Here is a 20,110-nt window from a genome sequence, read left to right as displayed (position 1 = left end):
GAGAGGAGGGAGCTGAGGCGGAACTGGCAGAATATCACGCATACACACACACACACACACTCGCACACACACGTACACACACTCAGAGAAAAAGCAGAGACAATAGAAACAGCACTATCAGAGCAGCATGTAAACTGCAGGTGTGGCTCATGCCTCAGTGATCATTCCATACTTTGTTTTGACCCTGTCGCCTGTCACCGTGTGTGTATAATGTGTGGTAATGTCTGTGTGACCGTGTGTGTGTGGGTGTGTGTGCTCCTGCAGTGACACGCTTTACTCAGATCACAGTTTACTGATCACTCCACTACCACCACCGTGAAAACGTCCACACACGCACATGCTTTGTACATCTCCTCAGTTCACCACTTACAAACCTCTGGCTTGCTGAGAATCACTGTGATACCTACAAAATGTTGGACACTGCAGGATAGGACTTTGTTGTTGACTTGGTTTATGTGCCCGTCACGGAGCAACATCTGATGTCAACATGATTAACGGGCACTGGAGATTCCCCCTAACGTTATTTTGTTATGACAAGCAGAGTAAAGTGCTTCTCCTTGTAGGCCGAGTTGGTTTCTTAATAGATTTTTATATGTAACACATTTTTTGAGGCAGACCTCAAAACTACACCAGTCTTTTGGCCTCAGTTGTGAAAGTTTGAGCAGGTTTGTTTAAGCCGATCCTGCTAAACTGACATGTTTTTGGGTCAAGAAACTTATTTCATTGCATGGGTGTCCAACAAAAGACCTCTGGGAAAGTTCTGCAGCAATAGGTGGCTTGTCTGTGCGGCCTTAAAAGCTGTCAAACCATGTTGAGCACTGTGTGAACCCTTTTTGAGTATCATTTATTTGTCCTTGTTGGTACATTTAAAAAGTATCCATGAATGTGAGCGTGAGTGTGTGTGTGTGCATATTTTTAGTTTTTGGTATTTGAGGTATGTGAGCTTGAATGATAGAGCAGATCTTTCCCTTCAAGTGTCAGAGTCTGCAAACTGCTCGTATGACAGAAAACATGCAGCACTGTCAGCATTGTTTTTGTACAGTCATGGTACACAGAGACTGTCATTTAACAGGAGGAGATAAGAGAGGGAGGGGAGGGTGTCAGTTGATAGAAGCCCTTCTTTCTTACCTGTTGAGGTCTCTGCACAGACAGAAAACATCATATGTTTCTTTATACATTGAGATTAATGCAAAAGTAAGAGTCACAGGTTGAAATTAGGTTCGTCACACTATGATATCAGCTGGATATAAGGTTTTGCTTATAGACCACAGATAATGTGGTGCTCAAATATAGTCAGATCTCTGTAATTCTTAATTGTTCCTATACCTCCATATATTTTTGGAAATAAATAACAAATTACCAAGGGTGAAGCAATCCTATTGGCAAGAAGGTGGCTGATTAGGCATTGCTTATGCAAACACACACAAACACACACACACACACACACAAACATTACCGATAAGATGCATTCCAGTCACCAACAGCCCAGCAGTAAACCCCTGAAATTCTTGTCAACACAGGGCCATGACGCTGTCCAGGATGTTCATCCCGCAGCTCCAAAAAGGAGCAGGGCTGGCTGTGTTTGTTTGTGTTTCTGCTCCAGCCCTGCTTCCTGCAGCTCTGCGGTGTCAACCCGCCCACCGTCCTCCCATCAGACCCAGGGAACACAGCCCTGCTGCCACAGCGCGCAGGCACCCCGGCGACTGAGGTTTCCTCTTGGACTGACTGAAGTGTTTGCTGTTTCCCACATTGTTGGAATTCAACACCAGCCTGTTTACTGGTCCCCATGTGGCTTCAGTCTCTGCCTCTCCGTCCCTCTCTCCTTCCTTCCTTTTTGCTTTCTTTCATTCCTTCTTCCTTTCTCTTTCTTTCCACAACACACCTTCTTTACATGGCATACATACCCAGAATTCATATTAGGTAATGAGACAGCACACTGCCAAATAACTAAACGGAGCAGCCACGTTTTTTGCCAATGTTACATTTTGTATGTTACATTTTCCATCTTTAATATATGTGTGTATCAAACTGGTCAATATAGTGTTGCATGATTGATTTGAACCTTTATTACAAGAACATTTATGTGTGCAAATGTTTGACTATATTTTTAGATCACTTTTTGAGTTTCAGTGAAATAAAACTGAAAAGAATGGTTGTATACTATAAATAGCAAAAAGATGTAATACCATCTATAGGTGTGTTTTTCCACTACGAGGTACTATATGGGCATCAAGGACATCATTTTCGTATGCTTTATTTTGCAGCTGACAATGAATCATACAATGAATCAAAGGAAATAATATACATCTCAAGGAAAATGTTAACAAGATGATGAGGCGCATGCAAAATGAGAATCTCTTCTTTATCTGCTTTGTTTTTTTTTTCACTTCCTTCCCTCGGTACAGCCAGATGGCAAAGCTCCAGCTCTGCAGTCCTCTTCATACACTCATCATATTTGATGGGCATCCTGCTGCCGAGTTTCAAGGAGGCCATGTGTTTATGAAATGACACTTGTGACAAAAGAAAACTTCTATTTAGCAAGCTGATTCTTGGGTGGGGTGCATGGGGGCAGCAGCGTGTGTGCATTTGTGTGTGTGTGTGTGCGTGTGTGTGTAACAGTGTGTATGGTAGAGAACAAAGATTGTGGGAATGTACATACTGTATTGTATATTGTGCTTATACAGGAGCAAGGCAGTGGGGGAAAGGTTGTGTGTAGTGCGTGTGTGTGTGTGTGTGTGTGTGTGTGTGTGTGTGTTCGTACCAGTAACATCCATACCGTCTCTGTTTCACACTGTTGTCATGTCGGATGCCTGTTTTTTTTCTTTTAATTACATCCAACGTGCCTTTCTGAGTTTTTTTTTTTTTAAACTATGTTACAATACATTTTATTATTACTTTTGTGCATTTACCATTCCAATACAGAAAGTTGTTTTTTTTTCACATTGTTGTCATAAATATCATACATTGTGGGGTCTCCTCCGTTGATGGATTCAAACATTCAGGACAAACTTTTGTTTTAAAAAAAATCATCTGTTGTACATTTGCAACTGAAACAGGTTTTATGTTGGTTGTTTATTTGTTTTCAATATGCTATCATCTTATCCTAATATTGTCTTTGTCTTCAATGGTGAGGAATTCCCATCAAAGTTTTCCCCTTCTGTTAATACTTTAGGGAATTTTCAAACGTCGGGATGTATGGCTGTAATGCCCCAAGATTTGTTCTCCCTGAAAGAAATGATAGAGTAAGAATATATTAACTACAGAGCAACCTGGCTTTACGGGGTCTGCATTTACTCTTACTTCATTTTAGGTTTATCAATATGTTATGCATAAATATATACTATATATGTATATAGATATATATCAATATATGCTTTGCAGCATTCCTCTGATTTAAGTTTTAAAGCCATGTTCATGCATTAAAAAGCAATTTCATATTTTTGACTGCAGGGTTTAGATGCAAATCCATGGGGCATTACGTTAAAAACCATAAACATCATAAAATAGGAAATAGAAATTAAAAAATGGAAGCAAAAATGAGGACGTTTAACTGGTCATTAATAACTGAATGCTTTCTCATTTGTTGATGTGATAAACGAAAATCGTATTCAAGATAGAACACAAAAAATGGCAAGTGTAATGAAAAATAAAACCCATTTAAAGCAAAGTATTTTTATTCACACAAATTTAATAAGATATATAACAACCGTTTGGTCCATAAATATTTAAGGGGAAATAGTTTCTATACACCATCTTTATCAAGAAACAGGGAAACATGGACAATCTTGATAGAACACTTACTGTACTCAACTATTAACACGAAGATCAATATATAAGGTTCTTGGATTACCCAACTATATCTGAAAGAGTGCACAAATGCTTTCTCTATGACATCGCTGCCCCCTTTTTAACAGGATACACCATAAAAAGATCTTCGGAAATAAGATGCAAAACAGTACAAAACTAGTGAGGCGTCAAAAGGATGTGAATCAGTTAACAAAGAACACATATATCCTGAATTTCACAAACTTTCTCCCAAGTTATAGCATAAGGCACATAGTAGAACTGAGTTAGGCATCTACTTCATTAAGTAGACTTAGAGTACCACTTTGTTCTACAATAGAACAAATTGTGACGCTCACAATGAAATGTATCAACTCCATTGAAGGTTTGCTCTGTCTTTCTTTTCTCTCTCTATCTTTCAGCCAGAAGAAACATGTTTTTGGTCTGTTCAGTGGCAAGTGTCATTAAAGAAAGTATAAATATGGCCAAAAAGGAGAACACATGGACAATGATTCCTACTGGCTGCCTCTTTACGACTCCACCTATCTGAGGTCATTTGAATGTTCATGTCAGCTCTACAAATCTAGTCTGCAACGTCGCGACCATTTAATTTCTCACTCCTACTCCTTTTCCCTTTTAAAATCACATCGTTACCCTGAGCAACATGATAAAAACAATAATGCACTTTTCACTGGGCAGTATATTGTCACTGTGCAATTGAGTTTAGCTGTCGATCTATGGATATGCTTACTAGGATTTATCCATTTGACTACGGTTAATCTATGAGGCCAACAAATCTGAAAAAGTGCTCTGTCATGAAAACAATCGATTACAACAGTGTCCATAAACTGCTCTCCAATCCGAATTTCTCTCGCCGATTTCTAATTATCAAACAGTTTCTAGCAATGTGACTGCATTACATGTTGAACAGTTACCACTGTACAGATTGAGGGATTTGCTTCTTTCTCTTTATCACGGTAGATTTGTGAATCAAGACAAAAATGGATGTGGTTTCAGCATCTACTTGCCATATAAGCTGCAGTGGTTAGGTGCTGATAATGCAATTTCGACGTTTTACATGTAGCTCTGTGAGATATTTCAATGTCTGATTCCATCCAACTCAGTCTTAAAGACTGAAACATTCGGAAATAATTAAAGCCTGTTTTCTGGAGTTACCCATATACAGAACATTCTACAAGTTTATTTCCCAAATTATTCCATAACAGAAAAAAATCTTTAAATTGGATAGTGCGAACACAGTGCATACATATACAGGTTTCTGAGGGCAAAATATTCATATTGTTTTAAGATTTACCAATTAACCATAAATTAGGACGGGCTCATTTGATCATAATTCAGTACAAATGTACAAATAAAGTCAAATCAAGTAAGAAATTTAGTTTTCCAGACAAGCTTCAAGTTTAGCTATTTTATCCGATGAATTGTGGAATCCATGACAATTTTCGAATGCCTTGAACTTCAAAAATCCTGTCCAAAATCAATCTCTGAAAACTGTAAGTCAACTACAGACACGGCCGCCATGCCGTTTCAAATGCTACACATTAAAATGATTTCCTCGTGTTTTAATGTGGTCGCTGCTGTTCTTGCTCTTGTTGTTCTTGTTTGTGTACACAGTACAGCACTTTCTGTTCCAAGGAGCTGTCTCTGGTAGATTTAAAGGTGTCACTTAAAAAAATAAAATGTAAATTGAGGAAAGGAAATAAAAGGAAAATAAAAAAAAAAATTAAAAAAATGAAATCAGATAAAAAAATCAGTCTGCTAGAGACAGCTTGTTAGAAAAGGTTTGTCAAGGTAGTTTGCGAAGGGCTCCCCGAATCATGGCTGTCCAAACTAGAGGTGACGGAGGTCACTACAGTGATAGAGGGGTTTGTCAGGTCTGTTAGTGTGGCCGCGCTGGAGGGGGGGGTCAGGGCCCCACTGTCAGATGAGGGTGGAGGGAGTGAGGTGCCATCAGCCTTATCAACACCTCCATTCTCCTGTCGCAAAACGTTCCTTCTGAATTTGGCTCTTGCGTTTTGGAACCAAACCTGCAAACCAATCCCAGTGTGGCTTTTACTTTTTTGTGTTTAGGATTAATTTTTTAAAAAGAAAGTGTCAAATCATTTAAACAGTAGTTTACATATCAAGTTATCACAGCTATTACTGTATCAAGTTGCCCTTTCCTTATGGATGTAAATCTTTATATGGCAATGTTCATACATTATTTTGAGCTCATGGGGCAGATAACAATGAAGCAATTAGCTCCTGAACACTATAGAGGAATGTGGATTTTAATAGCAAATCAAAACAGTAATCCTATCCTTTTAAATGTTTTATCTGTGAGAGTTGAATTACACCCTCTTCTGCTCCACAGATAGAAACAACACGTGCGATCTCATTATCAATATCAGCTACAGGTTTACACTTAAGTTTCTACCCTTAAGAACGACTTTTTCTCCTTTCTTTCCCAAAAAAATAGCATTTAAGAATCATCAAATTTTCAGGTAAAAACCCCCGGATATACATCTAATGACTAAATGGACCAACCGAACAAACAAAACCAAAGAGATGATTTCAATGATAGCACTGGTGTGAAATGAAGGGGACGTGGAATCAGGAGTGGGATGCACACACAGATATGGGGTGATCAGATCGATAAGAAGAATGACTCTCTGCTTACCTGTAGAACTCGCTTAGTGAGGCCTGTTTTCTGGGCCAGCTGCTTTAAGTCCTTGGCATCTGGGTTGTGGTTGATGGCAAAGTAGGATTTCATTGTCCGCAGCTGATGGTGCTTGAAGGAGGTCCGCATGCGTTTGGTCTTCTGTGTTGGAGGGTAGGCCTGCTGGTCCCGGTCCAAGTGATCAGTGTCGTTCTCGTTACAGCCTGAGAGGGCAGAGAGCGGAGAGAGAGGGTGGCTCAGAGTCCCAAAGGTGCAAATGGAAAAACTGCAACTCTGCGATTTCGTTCTCCAAAAACTCATTTTTGTTTTTTAATTTACTTTCACTGTGCTCAACAATTATCTTCAAAGAAGTGACATTTAACTGGTATCAAAGCAGATCACTCCACTACTATCAAGACAACATTACTCAAATCAGCAAACTGCTTTAATCTTATTATTTGCAGTCATTGCTAATGAAATGTTACACTACTTTTACGGGCCAAAATCAAATTAAATATCTTGTTACATGGTCAGGTTTTACAGCGAAACAGAGACACAATTAAGTGTATTAGATCAAAGCAATCACATATGGACTTGATCGTGGAAAATCATACTTTTCTACTGGCAAATCTGTCATAGTAAATAATGAGAGTTTGGTATATTTATAACACACAATTACAATATGAGAATAACTGACAGTCAAGAAATTAATTGAACTGACTAAAGTGAAAATGTATTTTACCTCTGCACACACTGCAACGCATCCAAAGTTATCGTGGTTTTAATATAATCTGTGTTATTAGATCTCAACAAAAAAAAACAAAAAAAAAAAAAGCAAAATGATGTATTTTAAGCATACGCTGGGACCAGGCTCAAGTATTTCTGCCTGTGTTTGCAAAGACTAATAGGCCTAATGGGCCTCATTTGTCAGTAGCTTAGTGTGTAAAACACTTAAAGATGGTGAAACGCAAAAACGGATCCACTAAATAAAATGCATGTTTGGCTAAAACGTGCTGCTGAAACATTTATCTCTGCATTTAGGGAGAAAAACAGCAACGCTTTATTTCACTATTACATTGTTTAACAAATTAGGTTTTTTTTTTTTGCATAACAACACTGTTGTTGTGACAGAGGAAAAAACTCCAACACCAAACAAAATATTTGCAAGTCTAATTAGCACGTGAGTGACTGCTGAACGTTTATATGACTGCAACCAAAATGCACAACGAAACACAATTCATCGTAATTGATTGTTTATTGATTTTGATTGTCTTTACGTTCGATATCCGGTCTTGTAAGACCTTATCAGCTACTTTTTGTTTTTGCTAAAGGAGAGGAAATCCAGCCAGCAAAGAATAAGCACACGATTTTTAAATCATGTAGGAGGCTGCAATAATTTACTTGTCTCCTTGTGACCGAAATGCTGACCAGTTGTTTTTCCCCAGCGACTGATAAACTATCAAATGAATTAAACCAACATTTCATCAGCAGGATGCATTGCAAACTGCTATAAATCAGTCTGACTATGGGATACACTTAATTATGGCTCATGCATCATGTTATGGTACGGGAATAATGAATTTTGCTTTTTCTTATTAGAGATTTCTTACTGTGACACTTGCAACATTAATAACTCCATCACTGACATCTCTGTTCTGCTGTTCCAGCCCTCACTGGATTGTGTTTCACTAGTTATTACCCACTAGGGGTCTCTATATCCAAACAAGACCAAACTTTACAGAGTGGTGTGGAATACTCAGTAGACCCACACCTATCCCTGGTGAGAACAAACATGAGAAACATGAACGTGCTCGCTAAAGCAGAAACAAAAACCTCAAACAAAACCTCATCCTATTTGTCATGAATACGAGTCTCCTGATCTGCAGAACGACACATTAGCCCGAGACTGTAATGAGAAAGCTATAATGGGTGTGTTTGTAATATCATAGCACAACAAAGAAAAGGAGCATTTGCAAAAGAGGAGACATCAAGAGTGAAGCCTTTATCGTTCCTTCATTTAACCGATATTAGTTTTACTTTCTATGAAATTTCTCATTTTTAATTTAGGGGCTAATTTGAATGTTGTGAGGTCACAGCGAGTTCATGGCATAATTTTAAACATTTTTTCTTTTTTAAAAAAAGGAACCAAATAAGTCATTTCACTACAACTTAAAGAAGCCAATAAGCCTCTTTTAAAAGGAGACAACACTCTTCTTCTGCCTCATTCCACTCTATTTAAATATCCCAAATGAGAAATCTAATATTCCCATTGGGACTTTTACTGTGTCTGTGGAGCTTAATAATGAGTTCACAGGGACGTCATCTTATTGTATTTTTATCTCTGTGGGGTTTTTCTTTTGTCTGATGTTTTTACCTGTTGTGGCTTGAATTGCATTTTAACGCTTAGTTGGGCATACATACCCTGCTACCATAAAACAAAACAAAAACCACACTGCTACAACAGTTGTTTTCCTATTAAGGCATCCATGAGAACTTTAGGATTTGCATAATCTCTTGGAATTGAGTTTGCGAATAACAAACCCGGAGCCCTTTAAAGCAGCGGAGCGCTGACTGTACAGTGTTGTGTTGGAGCCCCTGGCCTCTCCCTGCTGCAGGCCCCTCTGCACGGCGCTGCTGTGTCCCTGAGAACTGTGCTGACCGCCGCGCAGGAGGCCAGGGATTCCAACGTCACCTTCAATTAACGAAGAACAATTAACGCGCAGATTACCCTTATTCCTCCCTATTCAGCAGCGACGGAGGAAACTGGGCGCACAATGACAAACTTTCTCAACCGCACACTAATTCAGGGAAAGCGACAACAAAATGGGGACGCTGCAGGGGGGGGGTGGAGGGTTATAACATTCAGCGATTCAATGCACGATTTTAGTTGAAACCTACTTTTAACAGTAGCTTAAATGTTGACTGGGAGTGCAGTTTTTCTTCCTGCCAACAAAAGTCAAAGACGTGCAAAAACACGGCGTGGCCTCGATTTTTTTTTTTTTTTACGCAACAGTTCCCAAAGTACATTTACCCCCTTTTTACGCTCATTCTACACGGTTATTTTGACCTAAATTAGTCTTAATTATATAAGTCGATGAGCAAATTGACGGCGAGGTCAAATTTCGATCACTCTCCGTGAAACACACGCCTCAGTTTAAAGTGCAAACACGGTGCGTTAAAGAAGAACCGACGTAAAGCTGCAGATCAATTAGCCCACGGGAGCCGGAGCGCAGGCTGCGTTCACCCACAGCTGCTTTACCTGCCGGACAGATGTGTCCATTTTCAGACGTGCAAAGGGAGACCTACGGCTGTTAGAGCTGGAGCATTAAGGAACCGTGTCGAATACAAATCGAGAGTCTTCTGCGTAATGGGGGGGAAAAAAAAAATCCACCCTGGATTTTTTTCTTTTCTTTTTTTTTTTTTTTGTAAATAACGTAGTCACTGCATTCATTTGTTTGTTTGATTGATTGTTTGTCAGTGATTTTACTTGACTTGAATATTTTCTACTAGTTTATTTGGAGGAAAAAAAAAAAAAACCCCAAAAAGAAACAATTAAGATGAGGACAATTTGGTGATGTTATTATAAACCACAGCGCAGCTCAAAGTTAGTGGGCTGTGGGGGGATTTATCCTGGATGGATGGGGGGGGGGGCAGCTTGTTTAATTTCTCAGTAATTTCATAAAACTGAATGCAGTTTGGTTAAAAAAAATTTTTTTTAAAAAAAAGGTTGCTGTGCTTTTACTGCAAGTTTCACTGTCCCCACTATTGGGCCTGTCCATGCAGCATATAGGACAATTTTAAATCTGTAACCACTTTAGCACCAAAAATTAAAAAACAATAATAAGAAATTTAGGTAGATTATATACAGATTGTTTCGTAATTTGTAGGTGTTTGTGTTGTTGATGTTGCTGAAGCTCTGCGCAGCACGCCGTCTCACCTGTGTTGTAGCTGGGTATATCTATCCCCATGGCCGGGCTCTTCCTCTTGCGCGGCCTCCCCTTCTGCGCCGTGCCGGTGCCGTTGAAGTAAGGGAGGCTGAGGCCGCCGCCTTTGGCCGCCAGCTCGGCGAAGTTGATCTGTGGGTGGTAGTCCGGTCCCTGCACCAGCGTCTCGAAGTGCAGCCGGCAGTACACCAGGCTGTCCTTCATGCCGAAGTGGTCGCCCGTGGTCAGCGTCTTGTTGCAAGTGGTGCACGTGAAGCAGCTCAGGTGGTAGACGGAGTCGCGCGCCCGCATCACCATCTCTGAGGCCGATATCCCGAGGTGGCAGCGCGCGCACCTCTGCACGGAGAACCTTCTGGAACAGATAAATCGTCAAGACTCCTCATACACGGAGACCAGGTGTGACACACGCAAAGACAGACGCGCTGGGCATGTTTACCAAAATATAACCCGCACTAGTCACGGGCTAAAACGGGCTAAAACGGGCTAACTGCGCTTCTGGCACGGACACTTTTTGTGGTGCACTACAGCGAAGAAGTGGTGCGTGTATCTGACACAGCTTTAGTGCATATGGCGGCACTATAACAGGCCCCATACACTGGGGTTACATTCAGACACATCTGGCCTACAACTTAGTGACGGCTGCTCAGCAGGCCACGCTTTGTTTTACGTTGAAATATTTTCTGTGCAGGAATATTTCTCTCTTAAATCTCAGTCTAGAGCCTCGGTGATTAAACCTGCAGTCGAACCCCCCCACCACCACCCTCCTTTTTGCAGACACTGAACACAAAAGGCTACAGGTAGGCAGGTTTACTACAATGGTGAGACAACCAAGACGCTTCGCTCAGGCACTGAACAACATCTCTACTCTTTGGTGGGTTAGTGCATCACTAACAACATGCAGGCCTGTGTGCATGGCTTTAGAGATGTGTCTGCTAATATGGGATAACACATCTGACCCAAAACAGCATGCTGGGCCGCTGTGCAGGCTGGCAAAAGCCACTAAAGTAGATTATTTTTAAACCACAGAGATGTATAGTGGTGTATGTAGGCCCGCTCCTTTGTTCCTGACAGGCTGACTCACAGGCCTGCATTAAGTTAATATAGTTTACATTAAACTCAGAGCCAGAGAAACTAGACCGCTGCATCTGAACGTCAAACGGATTAAAGTGCAATTTTATATCATAACTTATCTCTAATTAACAGCATGCTGGGGACCCTTGGAGCCTGTTATGATTTTATTCAGACATGAATGAGGCATAATTGGACCAAACGGCTTCAATAGAATTCCGGCTGAACAGGCACAGCCTGTTGAATCAGGAAAAACAGAGGCTGCCCAAAAGTTTTAGTCAAAAATTCCAGTTTAGAGTGTAAAATGCATTTTTCCTCTAGAGCCAGGAGCATTATAAAAAAAAAAAAAAAAGACCACTGCTGTGCATGGGAGGGTGTGAGCGCGCGCGTGCCAGACTACATTTTCGGGTAAGATGGTGTTAAATGATGAACCTTCATTTTTCTTACCTGTAGTAATCCTCCTTGCAATAGATACTCCCATCCTTGGCAAAACACGTTAGCTCCGACTCCAGCGCTAGTTTACATTCACAGCATTTGAGACACCGCAGGTGCCACTGTTTGTCCACGGCCAGGAGGTAGTATCTATCCGAAATCTTGCCGCCACAGCCGGCACACAGAGCAGGCTTCTCCGGGCTCATAGAAGGCATGGTCTGGGTCAGAGAGAGAGGAGAGCTCATGGCAGCTAATCCTTCCACAGACTGCTGGGGCAGCCTTATGCAACACACAGTATATATTTAAATTTTTTTTTTAAAAAAACACAAACAACAGGCCTTTAGCAGCTTTGTGGCCATCAAATTAAACTTTTTTCATCTGTTAAGGCCTCTGAGGGGAGACTTTAAACACGCTGTTATACAAACGCAGGCTTGATGTGTTCACAGCCCCCCCCCCCCCCCCCCCCCCCCCCTCCTCCTCCTCCTCCTCCTCCCTGAAAGAAGGAATAACCATCATCGAGGCTGCTTTGTTTCTGAAATTAACTGACTGTAATAATAGGAGATTAGTGTGTATTGTTAACCTTAATTTCTATTTGCTTAATCTCACCTTTCTTTGTTGAAATGACATCCAAAGCAGTTAAAGCGTTTATTTCTTCTGGAAGAAATATGTATTTAAAACATTACATTTAGGCCTAGTCAAAATATTTAAAAGTGTTTTTTTTTATTTATTATTTTAGCTCTTAAATAAAATACAATAATAATAATAATAATAACAATAATGATAATGATAATTTTGTCCACAGTTATTTGTGGATATCTAATTGCTTGAATTACATTTTCTAAATGTGTTGACAGGAAACAGATTATTCCTGCTCTGACGTGCAATTTTTAGTGGACGTCAAAATGATGGATAATAAATTCAGCATCCAAGAGAACAATTTTGGAAGATTTAGACTAAGATTTTGACCATAATTGAACACAAAAAAAAGTAGCAGTAATAATAACTAGCAGATCCTCCTCTCTGGTCTCCTACTTACCCCAAAATGACGGCACATTCCCTCCTAGGTTAACGGTGCCACAGTCGACGTTTATACAGTGACGAGGGTTAAAGGGAGTTTTAACATGAATTCAAGCACAGGTCGACCAGGCTCTTACCGACTCTCTCCCGTTCAGCTGCATGCCCTTCGCCAGGCGCGACTCCGTTTTCGACCTTCTCTCCATCTCCTCCATGATCCCTTGGATGTGATCCCCGGAGATCCCGTGGAAAAGCATGGCTCCCGGTCCTGGACGCAACGTGCAACTGCCTGCCTCTGTCTTGCAGCCCACAACTTCCATATACTGTACCGCAGCGCTGCGCCCCGCTCTCTCAGCGCATCCAAAGTGAGGCTCTGAGGCTCTGCGAGAGGCACCACCGGACAACAACAACAACAACACAGCCCCAGAGATTCAGATCACCTCCTCGCCAGAGTGCAAAGGCAACTGGAAGAAAAGAAAAAGCGAAGAAACTACAGCATGGGTGGGACTGGAGGAGTGAAGGCGGCGGCGGCGGCGGTGGTGGTGGTGGTGGTGGTGGTGGTGGTGCACCAGCTTTTTCCTTCTTCCCGTGAATGTCTCTCCTCCAGAAAAAATATATAGTCCAAATGATGCGACAAACCGGTGTGGAAGTGGTAGTGGTGGTGGGGAGGGAGGAGGGGAGGGGGGCTACAGTGTGAACACTCGCCAAAAAATAATGACACAAAGTTTTTGTTGTTTCTTTTTGGTGATTTCTCTCTCCCTCTCTCTCTCTCTCTTTCTCTCTCTCTCTCTCTCACTCTCTCTCTCACTCTCTCTCTCCCGATTTCCCAGTCAGGGGTTCCTTGGTGCTTGGAGGTCAGGTTGGGACTGCCTGGATTTGAGAACCGTGTCCTATTTGTGAAGAGCCCGCAAAGCCTGCCCAGTCTGAATAATTTGGTAGGAGGAGTTCCCCTCTCACTCTCTCTCTCCCTCCCTCCCTCCCTCCCTCTCTCTTTCTCTCTCTCTCTCTCCTCTCACTCTGTGTCTCCCCCCCCCCCCCCCTTCTCTCTCTCTCTCTCCATCGCCACTGATTTCTATTCACCAACAAAGAGCTGTCACTCTCCCCTCAAAACTCCCGATTCTGGCTGCGCGCAGGACCACTGTTTTATGGTATTGACATTTTCATTACTTTTATTCCCCCATTTACAGGAAGGGATGCTGGAGTTTAGTCACAAGCTGCATAAAGTGAAATGGAGGATTTGATTGTATTTTGTATTTTTTTTTTTCTAATTTATTTAACATGTCTGTCTTAAAGAAATAATATGAAGTACAATTAAAAAAAAAAAAGCTTTTGGAGTTTTATCAAAAGGGGCAGAAACAGGGACGACTGACGTGTTTCTGTGAGGACAATTCATGTGGTTTAATTTTGGGATCAAGGTTTTATATTTCAAAAACTTCACATTTAGGGGGGGTGGGGGTTAAATTCGTTCGTTATCAAGTGTTTGGTTGTACCAGAATAACACAACTCTGTATGTGTGTGTGTGTGTGTGTGTGTGTGTGTGTGCTATAAATGTATTGTTTGGGGCGGGGCAGTGATCGGTGATAGGCTAGAGGGCGGGGACAAGATTGCATTAAACAATTTGAAAGACAAGGATCTTTTTTTTTTTTTTTTTTTTTTTTTTAAAATACAAATGAATGAGATTTTGGTGAAAACTAAAAGCATCCTCCGCCGGCACAGCTTCTATAGTCCAGTAAGATAATCACACAGCAGCTTTTTATTATATCCTGAACGTGTTGATACTCTGCAGATAATAGATTTGATGAGGTGACGAAGCAAAGTCTTTTTTTTTTGTTTTTACATATGAATATATGTTATTCTTTTCAGTGCAACACCAGGTCTCTCCCCTATTAAACGCTCATTTGAACCAGGAATTATTCACCACTCATCAACACGGCCCTTGTCTTTTTTTTTTCCCCCCCTCTGCTGAATTAGGTCAAAATCTTGTTTACCTGCAGGAGAGTTGATTTGATGATAACACAAACAGGATCGCAACTACAGGCTATGTTTCATTTATCTTTAAAGCTATGCACAAGCAGTGATATGGTGGTAAAACATATATATATATATATATATATATATATATATCAAAAGACTTGGTGGTCCCCACAGGGAAACCACCACCAGTTGTTGTATACATTGAGAAATTCAGCTGTTCTTACATTTCCTACAGCTCACTAATATCATCTCCACGATGTGAAGCTACAATAGAGATCAGTGTCAGTTTTAAAGGGTGTGAGAACTCAAATAAAGAAAGGCAGAATGAATGGGTTTACTGTCCAGTGCACAGGTCAAATATGGTGTCAACAAACCAAAATGAGGCGGCTGAAGGTTTGTATTTTGACTAACACAACCCAGCTGAGAACCCGCATAACGAGCCGTGGTCTCTGCAAAGGTCGATGGCTGCACATTTCTTCCATAAAACAATAGATGTAGTTGGCTGAATGTGTGACTCGGCTTTGGTCCCATTAATAGATTTACTGAGGCTCAGGGGGGTGGGTGGGTGTGCAGGTGTGGATGCTTCATCTCAAGACGTGTTATATTATCATGTGTAACCCCCCCCCCACCCCCCACCCAACCAACCACCCACCCCCTCCACCTCCACCTCCACCCCCACCCCGCCTCCCACCACCAACCCCACCACGAAGTTGTGTTGACTTTAATTGGAGGCCCCTTGATAACAGCGCCATAAGACGAGGCTCGAACCCTCCTGGACGCGCAGCTCCTCTGAAAAGCACGCAGCGTTCATTTGCGCTCTGTCAGTGTCTCAGCAGCAGCCTCACAGCGCTGAAAAGACGCCCCAAAAAGGACACACGGACTTCATTTCACCTGGACAAAGACGCCCTGAGAGGACTGATCAACTCAGCTCTGTGTGATATTTAATCTGCTCTTTTTTTCCCTCCCCACCACCTTCTCCCTCCTCTGTGAATTTTAATTTTTTTTTTTTATATAAAAAGGGCGACTCCAGTTCAAAAAAACTGGACTTATTTACATCGTAAATACAAATTCAGCATAATCTATCAATGATGTCGGTGCAGAATACTGTTTTGACCCGTTGCCTCCAGCAGTGACATTTCATTTGACTGAAGAGGGTTTAACAGTGTGTCAGTGAACACCAAGGGGCTGAGGGAATAATGGCTTTTGTGCTGTCGTTTTGTTTTGTTTCGTTCCCTTTTCTTTGTATCTAATTAGGATATTACCTGCAACTAAATATACACAAATAATGAGCAGATTTTTTTTTTTGTTTTGGTTTTTTTCATTAATTATTTCAATTCATAGTGTCTCATTTGGAGAAACTCTGCAGAGATAAAAGCCAAAGCCAATTCGCGAAATCACGCTTTTTCCCCAAACACCAACAAAAAATGTGACAACATTGACTTGATTTGGAAAATAACTGTCCTCTTATGAAACGTTAATTTATTACCTATTAATTAAGCAATCTAGTCATGTATGCTACCTCTCATATTTCATTACTGGCTTTGCATCAATTGGAGATGATTAATCTGGGCGATTCTGTGTCATTTTCGTTTAGTTACCGAGAATGATGTGCCCTAATTTAAGATTTGTGATCTTGTTTGGCCGGATTAAGCTTTTAAACACACACAGCTAATAATCGCTGCCTATTCATGAACTGCATGGAGCTCCATTTCAAACCTTTGAAGCTTTTTAAAAAAAAAATGAATAAAAAAAACTGTGTTAACCATGTTTAAAATGGCGTGTGAACCCAGGGAGGCTCAGCGGGCCACTGGCATTGGTCATATAAATAAAGAATCTCAGCCACTGATACAAACAAACCGACTTATCTTGTATTTCAAGAAAGGCTTCATATATTTAGATTTGAAGTACCGTTCATCTTACATGCTTTTGCCACCACTTCCAAACTCTTAGAATATATATTTGCCATAATTCTGATTTTCAAGGGTAAAACGACTTGTTTAGAAGATTGCGTAAATAAAAATGCATATAAACGAGTTAATACAGGTTTCATTTCCTCCACAACCCTGTTTATCCCGGAGAATATCACCCATGTCACTGCATTTTGCATGCATCAGACCTTTCGCGCATTGCTTCACACGCTCTCCTCCGTCTTTTTTTTTCTTTTTCTTTTTTTTTTTTTTTTTTTTGTTTAGAAAAAAAAAAAAAGCCAGCCTCTTATTATTATTTCCCCAAGAAGACATAGCCCGTAGAAAAGGTCTTACCTGAGGCTGTGCCGTGTGTGAGATCCCTGTGCAGCGCGCAGGCTGAGGAGCTCCGGACTGTGCGCAGTGTGCAGAGGAGACAGAGGAGACGCTGCCGGTAGATGGGGGCTGTTCCTCGTTTCTGAGCTTCCACTTCTAGTTGGAGCGTCAATTAAAACACAAGATATTTAAATATTCCTCTCCCGTGTGCAGACAGCCCCGCAACACAGCGCAGCGCGCACACAACGCACAGAAAATGGGAAGCCACGAGCCAATGGCCTACTCAGCATGGAGGATATAATGTGGAATTTGGGTTAATCGTAAATTAAAGAAGGATAAACTACAAAATCAGGAGCCGGTGATCGACAAATGGCAAACAACTGCCTTTATATACAATAAGGTTTAGGAATATTTCAGTCAAATCATCTTGTAAATACAATGCACGAATCCAGACACTGAACTTTTATTTTTACTCCAAAAAAAAAAAAGACGGTTGCAACGCATTTGGCAAACAAAGTTTGGCTCTATGAGGGTTCAAGCGCGTAGAGCTTTTAAAAAAAAATCCTAATTACAAAATGTATAATCACTTAAAGCGTGTGTGAGTTCATGCTGCAAGAGATTCAAGTGAAATGAGCGCGTTACTGGCTCTAATTTCGCTGGTGTGAGAGCAGAGGTTTGTGTGAATAATAATTAGATGGAGTCTACAGTCAAACTAGATCAATCAGTCTGACAAGCACAAGGCCTGCTGTAAAAAAAAATAAAAAAATAAAAAGGGATTTAGTATTGACACCAAATCGAAATCGTTTTTGAATTAAAAGTGCTAAATAATTGATGTTTTGTTTTTGTTTTTTTTGCATATTTTAATCACGTGGATCAAAATATGTGACAATAATCCAAACCAGGAAGTGGTGGTCAAATTGTTAAAACCCAGAGATTTTTCTTTCATTTCAACATTATCAAAATAAATCCAAGGATGCATTTAAGAGCAATTCAGAGGTGTTTTCTATTAGCATACCCAAACTCTGGTCTACGTTTGCTCTGGTTATATTAAATCAATCCTCCATAAAAGGCCAACAATATTGAGATGATTTCATTCCTGGGTTCATGTTTCATTTCCCTTGAACTGTGATGTATGTCTCTACATCCGCCTCACCTGGAGAATACAGCTGACAAACTTCATATCAATTCAGCACAGCATTGAGTGTATTTAGCCAGGAACTATTCTGCACACATTTGGCCTCATGTTGCAACATCTAATGAATAAAGAAATTACGTTGATGAAAAATTTACCACTATTTAATAATGTCAAGTTTTTAAGTAAATATTAATATTGTTTATGCTTTGAAGCTGGTTTGATTGTGCCTGGCCTCTAATGAGACCATATTTTCTCAGTGATAAAACAAATATAATGCTCCTTTTTCATTTTATTGGAGTAATTTCCTTGTGAATTATTGGATTATTATTCACCCGAGAGGCTAAACAATATGACAACAAGCCATTAAATAATAATAGCATTGATAACAGAACATCAAACAGTTTAAAGTGCATGGTGCCACCTCTTGAATTTTATATTTACCGTTAAAATGACAAAGAGAGGTCATCCAGAAGACAGGACGCCCTCAGCCTATTCACACAGGCCACTTGGAGGACAACACACGGAGGTATAGATGGGCTGGTTTCAATTGACAACAAGTGAATAGAATATTGTGTGAGGGAGCACTGGGGATGAGAGCAAAGGGTGACAATTAATTACACTTCTGTACTGCTTGCATAAATGATACTGTGCCATACTGCTAACAGTCATTTTGCTTTGCTCCTTCCGCCTGGGCTGACATCACAATGTATCTCATCAATAATGCAACGGCACTGAGATCCATTTCACTGTGTACCACAACACGTACCGTGCACACAGCGTTCTCCGAGTATGATAGCCAGACAGGCTCTGCAGACTGCTTGGTCCAACCGCAGATACAGCATCAACCCGGGATGCCTGCCTGCCTGCCTGCCTGCCTGCCTGCCTGCCTGCCTGCCTGGCTCCTAGGGCATGGTGGTTAGATTACCACACATCCAGGGTTCATCTGGAGTTATCATTTCTGGGTCACCTCAAGTGACACTCAGTCTCGCAGAGGGAGCTCTCAGTCACTCCCAGAGCATGGCCAGAAAGGGAGCGGAGGAGAGGCTGAGGGGCGAGGAGGCAAGGAGTCGAGGAAGAGGCAAAGAGGGAGGAGAGGAAGGAGGAGGCGGAGGAGGAGGAGGAGGCGGGAAGGCTCTCCCAGGATCCACCGTGGTGCAGGGAACCACAGGCTAAACACTGACAGAATGAAGGAGAGGAGTGGGAAGGGAAGGGAGAGGAGGGGGGTTGAGGAGGAGGAACAGAGGGAGGAGTGAAGCACTGTAAAGCTGGATCCCAGTCACATGTATCCCAGTCACATGAGCCGGGGTGGGTGGGAGAGAGGATGGTGAGACATCCTGGAAATATTTACAAACACGCAGTGGACATGGCTTCATAATTATGGGAGGAAAGGAAATATTAAAAACACACAAGCATGAGTGAAATATGACCAATGCTCGGTTTTATTTTTATAGCTGATACAGAGAATTAAAATGTCTAACGGTGATTTAGAAACATAAGAATAAGCCTACAAATAGTTACTGAGGCGTCTCAATTCCCGTGTATCCTGTTTTTCATTTCCATCCTTATTTTCTCTCTCCAGGTCTTTCCCCCCCTTCACTCCCCCCCCTCCCCTTCTCCTCCTCCAAACTCCCCGCTTCTTCCACTTTCTCTTTTCTGTCTCTTCCAACCAACGCTCCCCCCTTCCCTTCACCCCCTCACTACCTCTCACCACCACCACCACCCCACCCCCTACCTCCCTCCACCCCTCCTTCGATCTCCTCCCTGCTCTGCTCTGCTGGAGCTCAAATCACAACCCCGGTCCCTGGCAGATGGAGGATAGGAGAGAGAAGCTCTTAACTAGCCAGCCTGAGCCTCTGCTCTC

The 20,110-nt window shown here is 41.4% G+C and overlaps 1 protein-coding gene across 2 annotated transcripts; it reads right to left on the bottom strand.

Annotated features, from left to right (window-relative positions):
• Positions 1-3,168: 3,168 nt before the first annotated feature.
• lhx9 (LIM homeobox 9) lies at positions 3,169-13,220 on the bottom strand. 2 transcript variants are annotated; one of them, XM_070832483.1, is made up of 5 exons: positions 13,041-13,220; positions 11,902-12,104; positions 10,380-10,738; positions 6,464-6,666; positions 3,169-3,225 (listed from the first exon to the last, which is right to left on the bottom strand). In XM_070832483.1, the coding sequence occupies exons 1-5, from the start codon at positions 13,218-13,220 to the stop codon at positions 3,169-3,171; spliced, it is 1,002 nt and encodes a 333-aa protein (XP_070688584.1). The 2 variants fall into 2 exon arrangements, with proteins under 2 accessions (XP_070688584.1, XP_070688583.1); XM_070832482.1 differs by lacking the exon at positions 3,169-3,225 and adding an exon at positions 5,577-5,831.
• Between the last annotated feature and the right edge of the window lie 6,890 nt (positions 13,221-20,110).

The sequence above is a fragment of the Pempheris klunzingeri genome, chromosome 6, assembly GCF_042242105.1.
Source record: "Pempheris klunzingeri isolate RE-2024b chromosome 6, fPemKlu1.hap1, whole genome shotgun sequence".
Classification (NCBI taxonomy): domain Eukaryota; kingdom Metazoa; phylum Chordata; class Actinopteri; order Acropomatiformes; family Pempheridae; genus Pempheris; species Pempheris klunzingeri.
The sequence above is the reverse complement of the archived record's forward strand: the minus strand, read 5'-3'. Positions and strand labels throughout refer to the sequence as shown.

Bases quoted from the DNA above. Each gene is read 5' to 3' on its own strand.
- lhx9 (XM_070832482.1), bottom strand. From the start codon at position 13,220: ATGGAAGTTGTGGGCTGCAAGACAGAGGCAGGCAGTTGCACGTTGCGT. The intron at 6,667-10,379 runs GTGAGACGGCGT...CTGCCCTCTCAG, and splicing joins TATACCCAGCTACAACACAG to GCTGTAACGAGAACGACACT. The intron at 5,832-6,463 runs GTAAGCAGAGAG...ATTGGTTTGCAG, and splicing joins TCACTAAGCGAGTTCTACAG to GTTTGGTTCCAAAACGCAAG.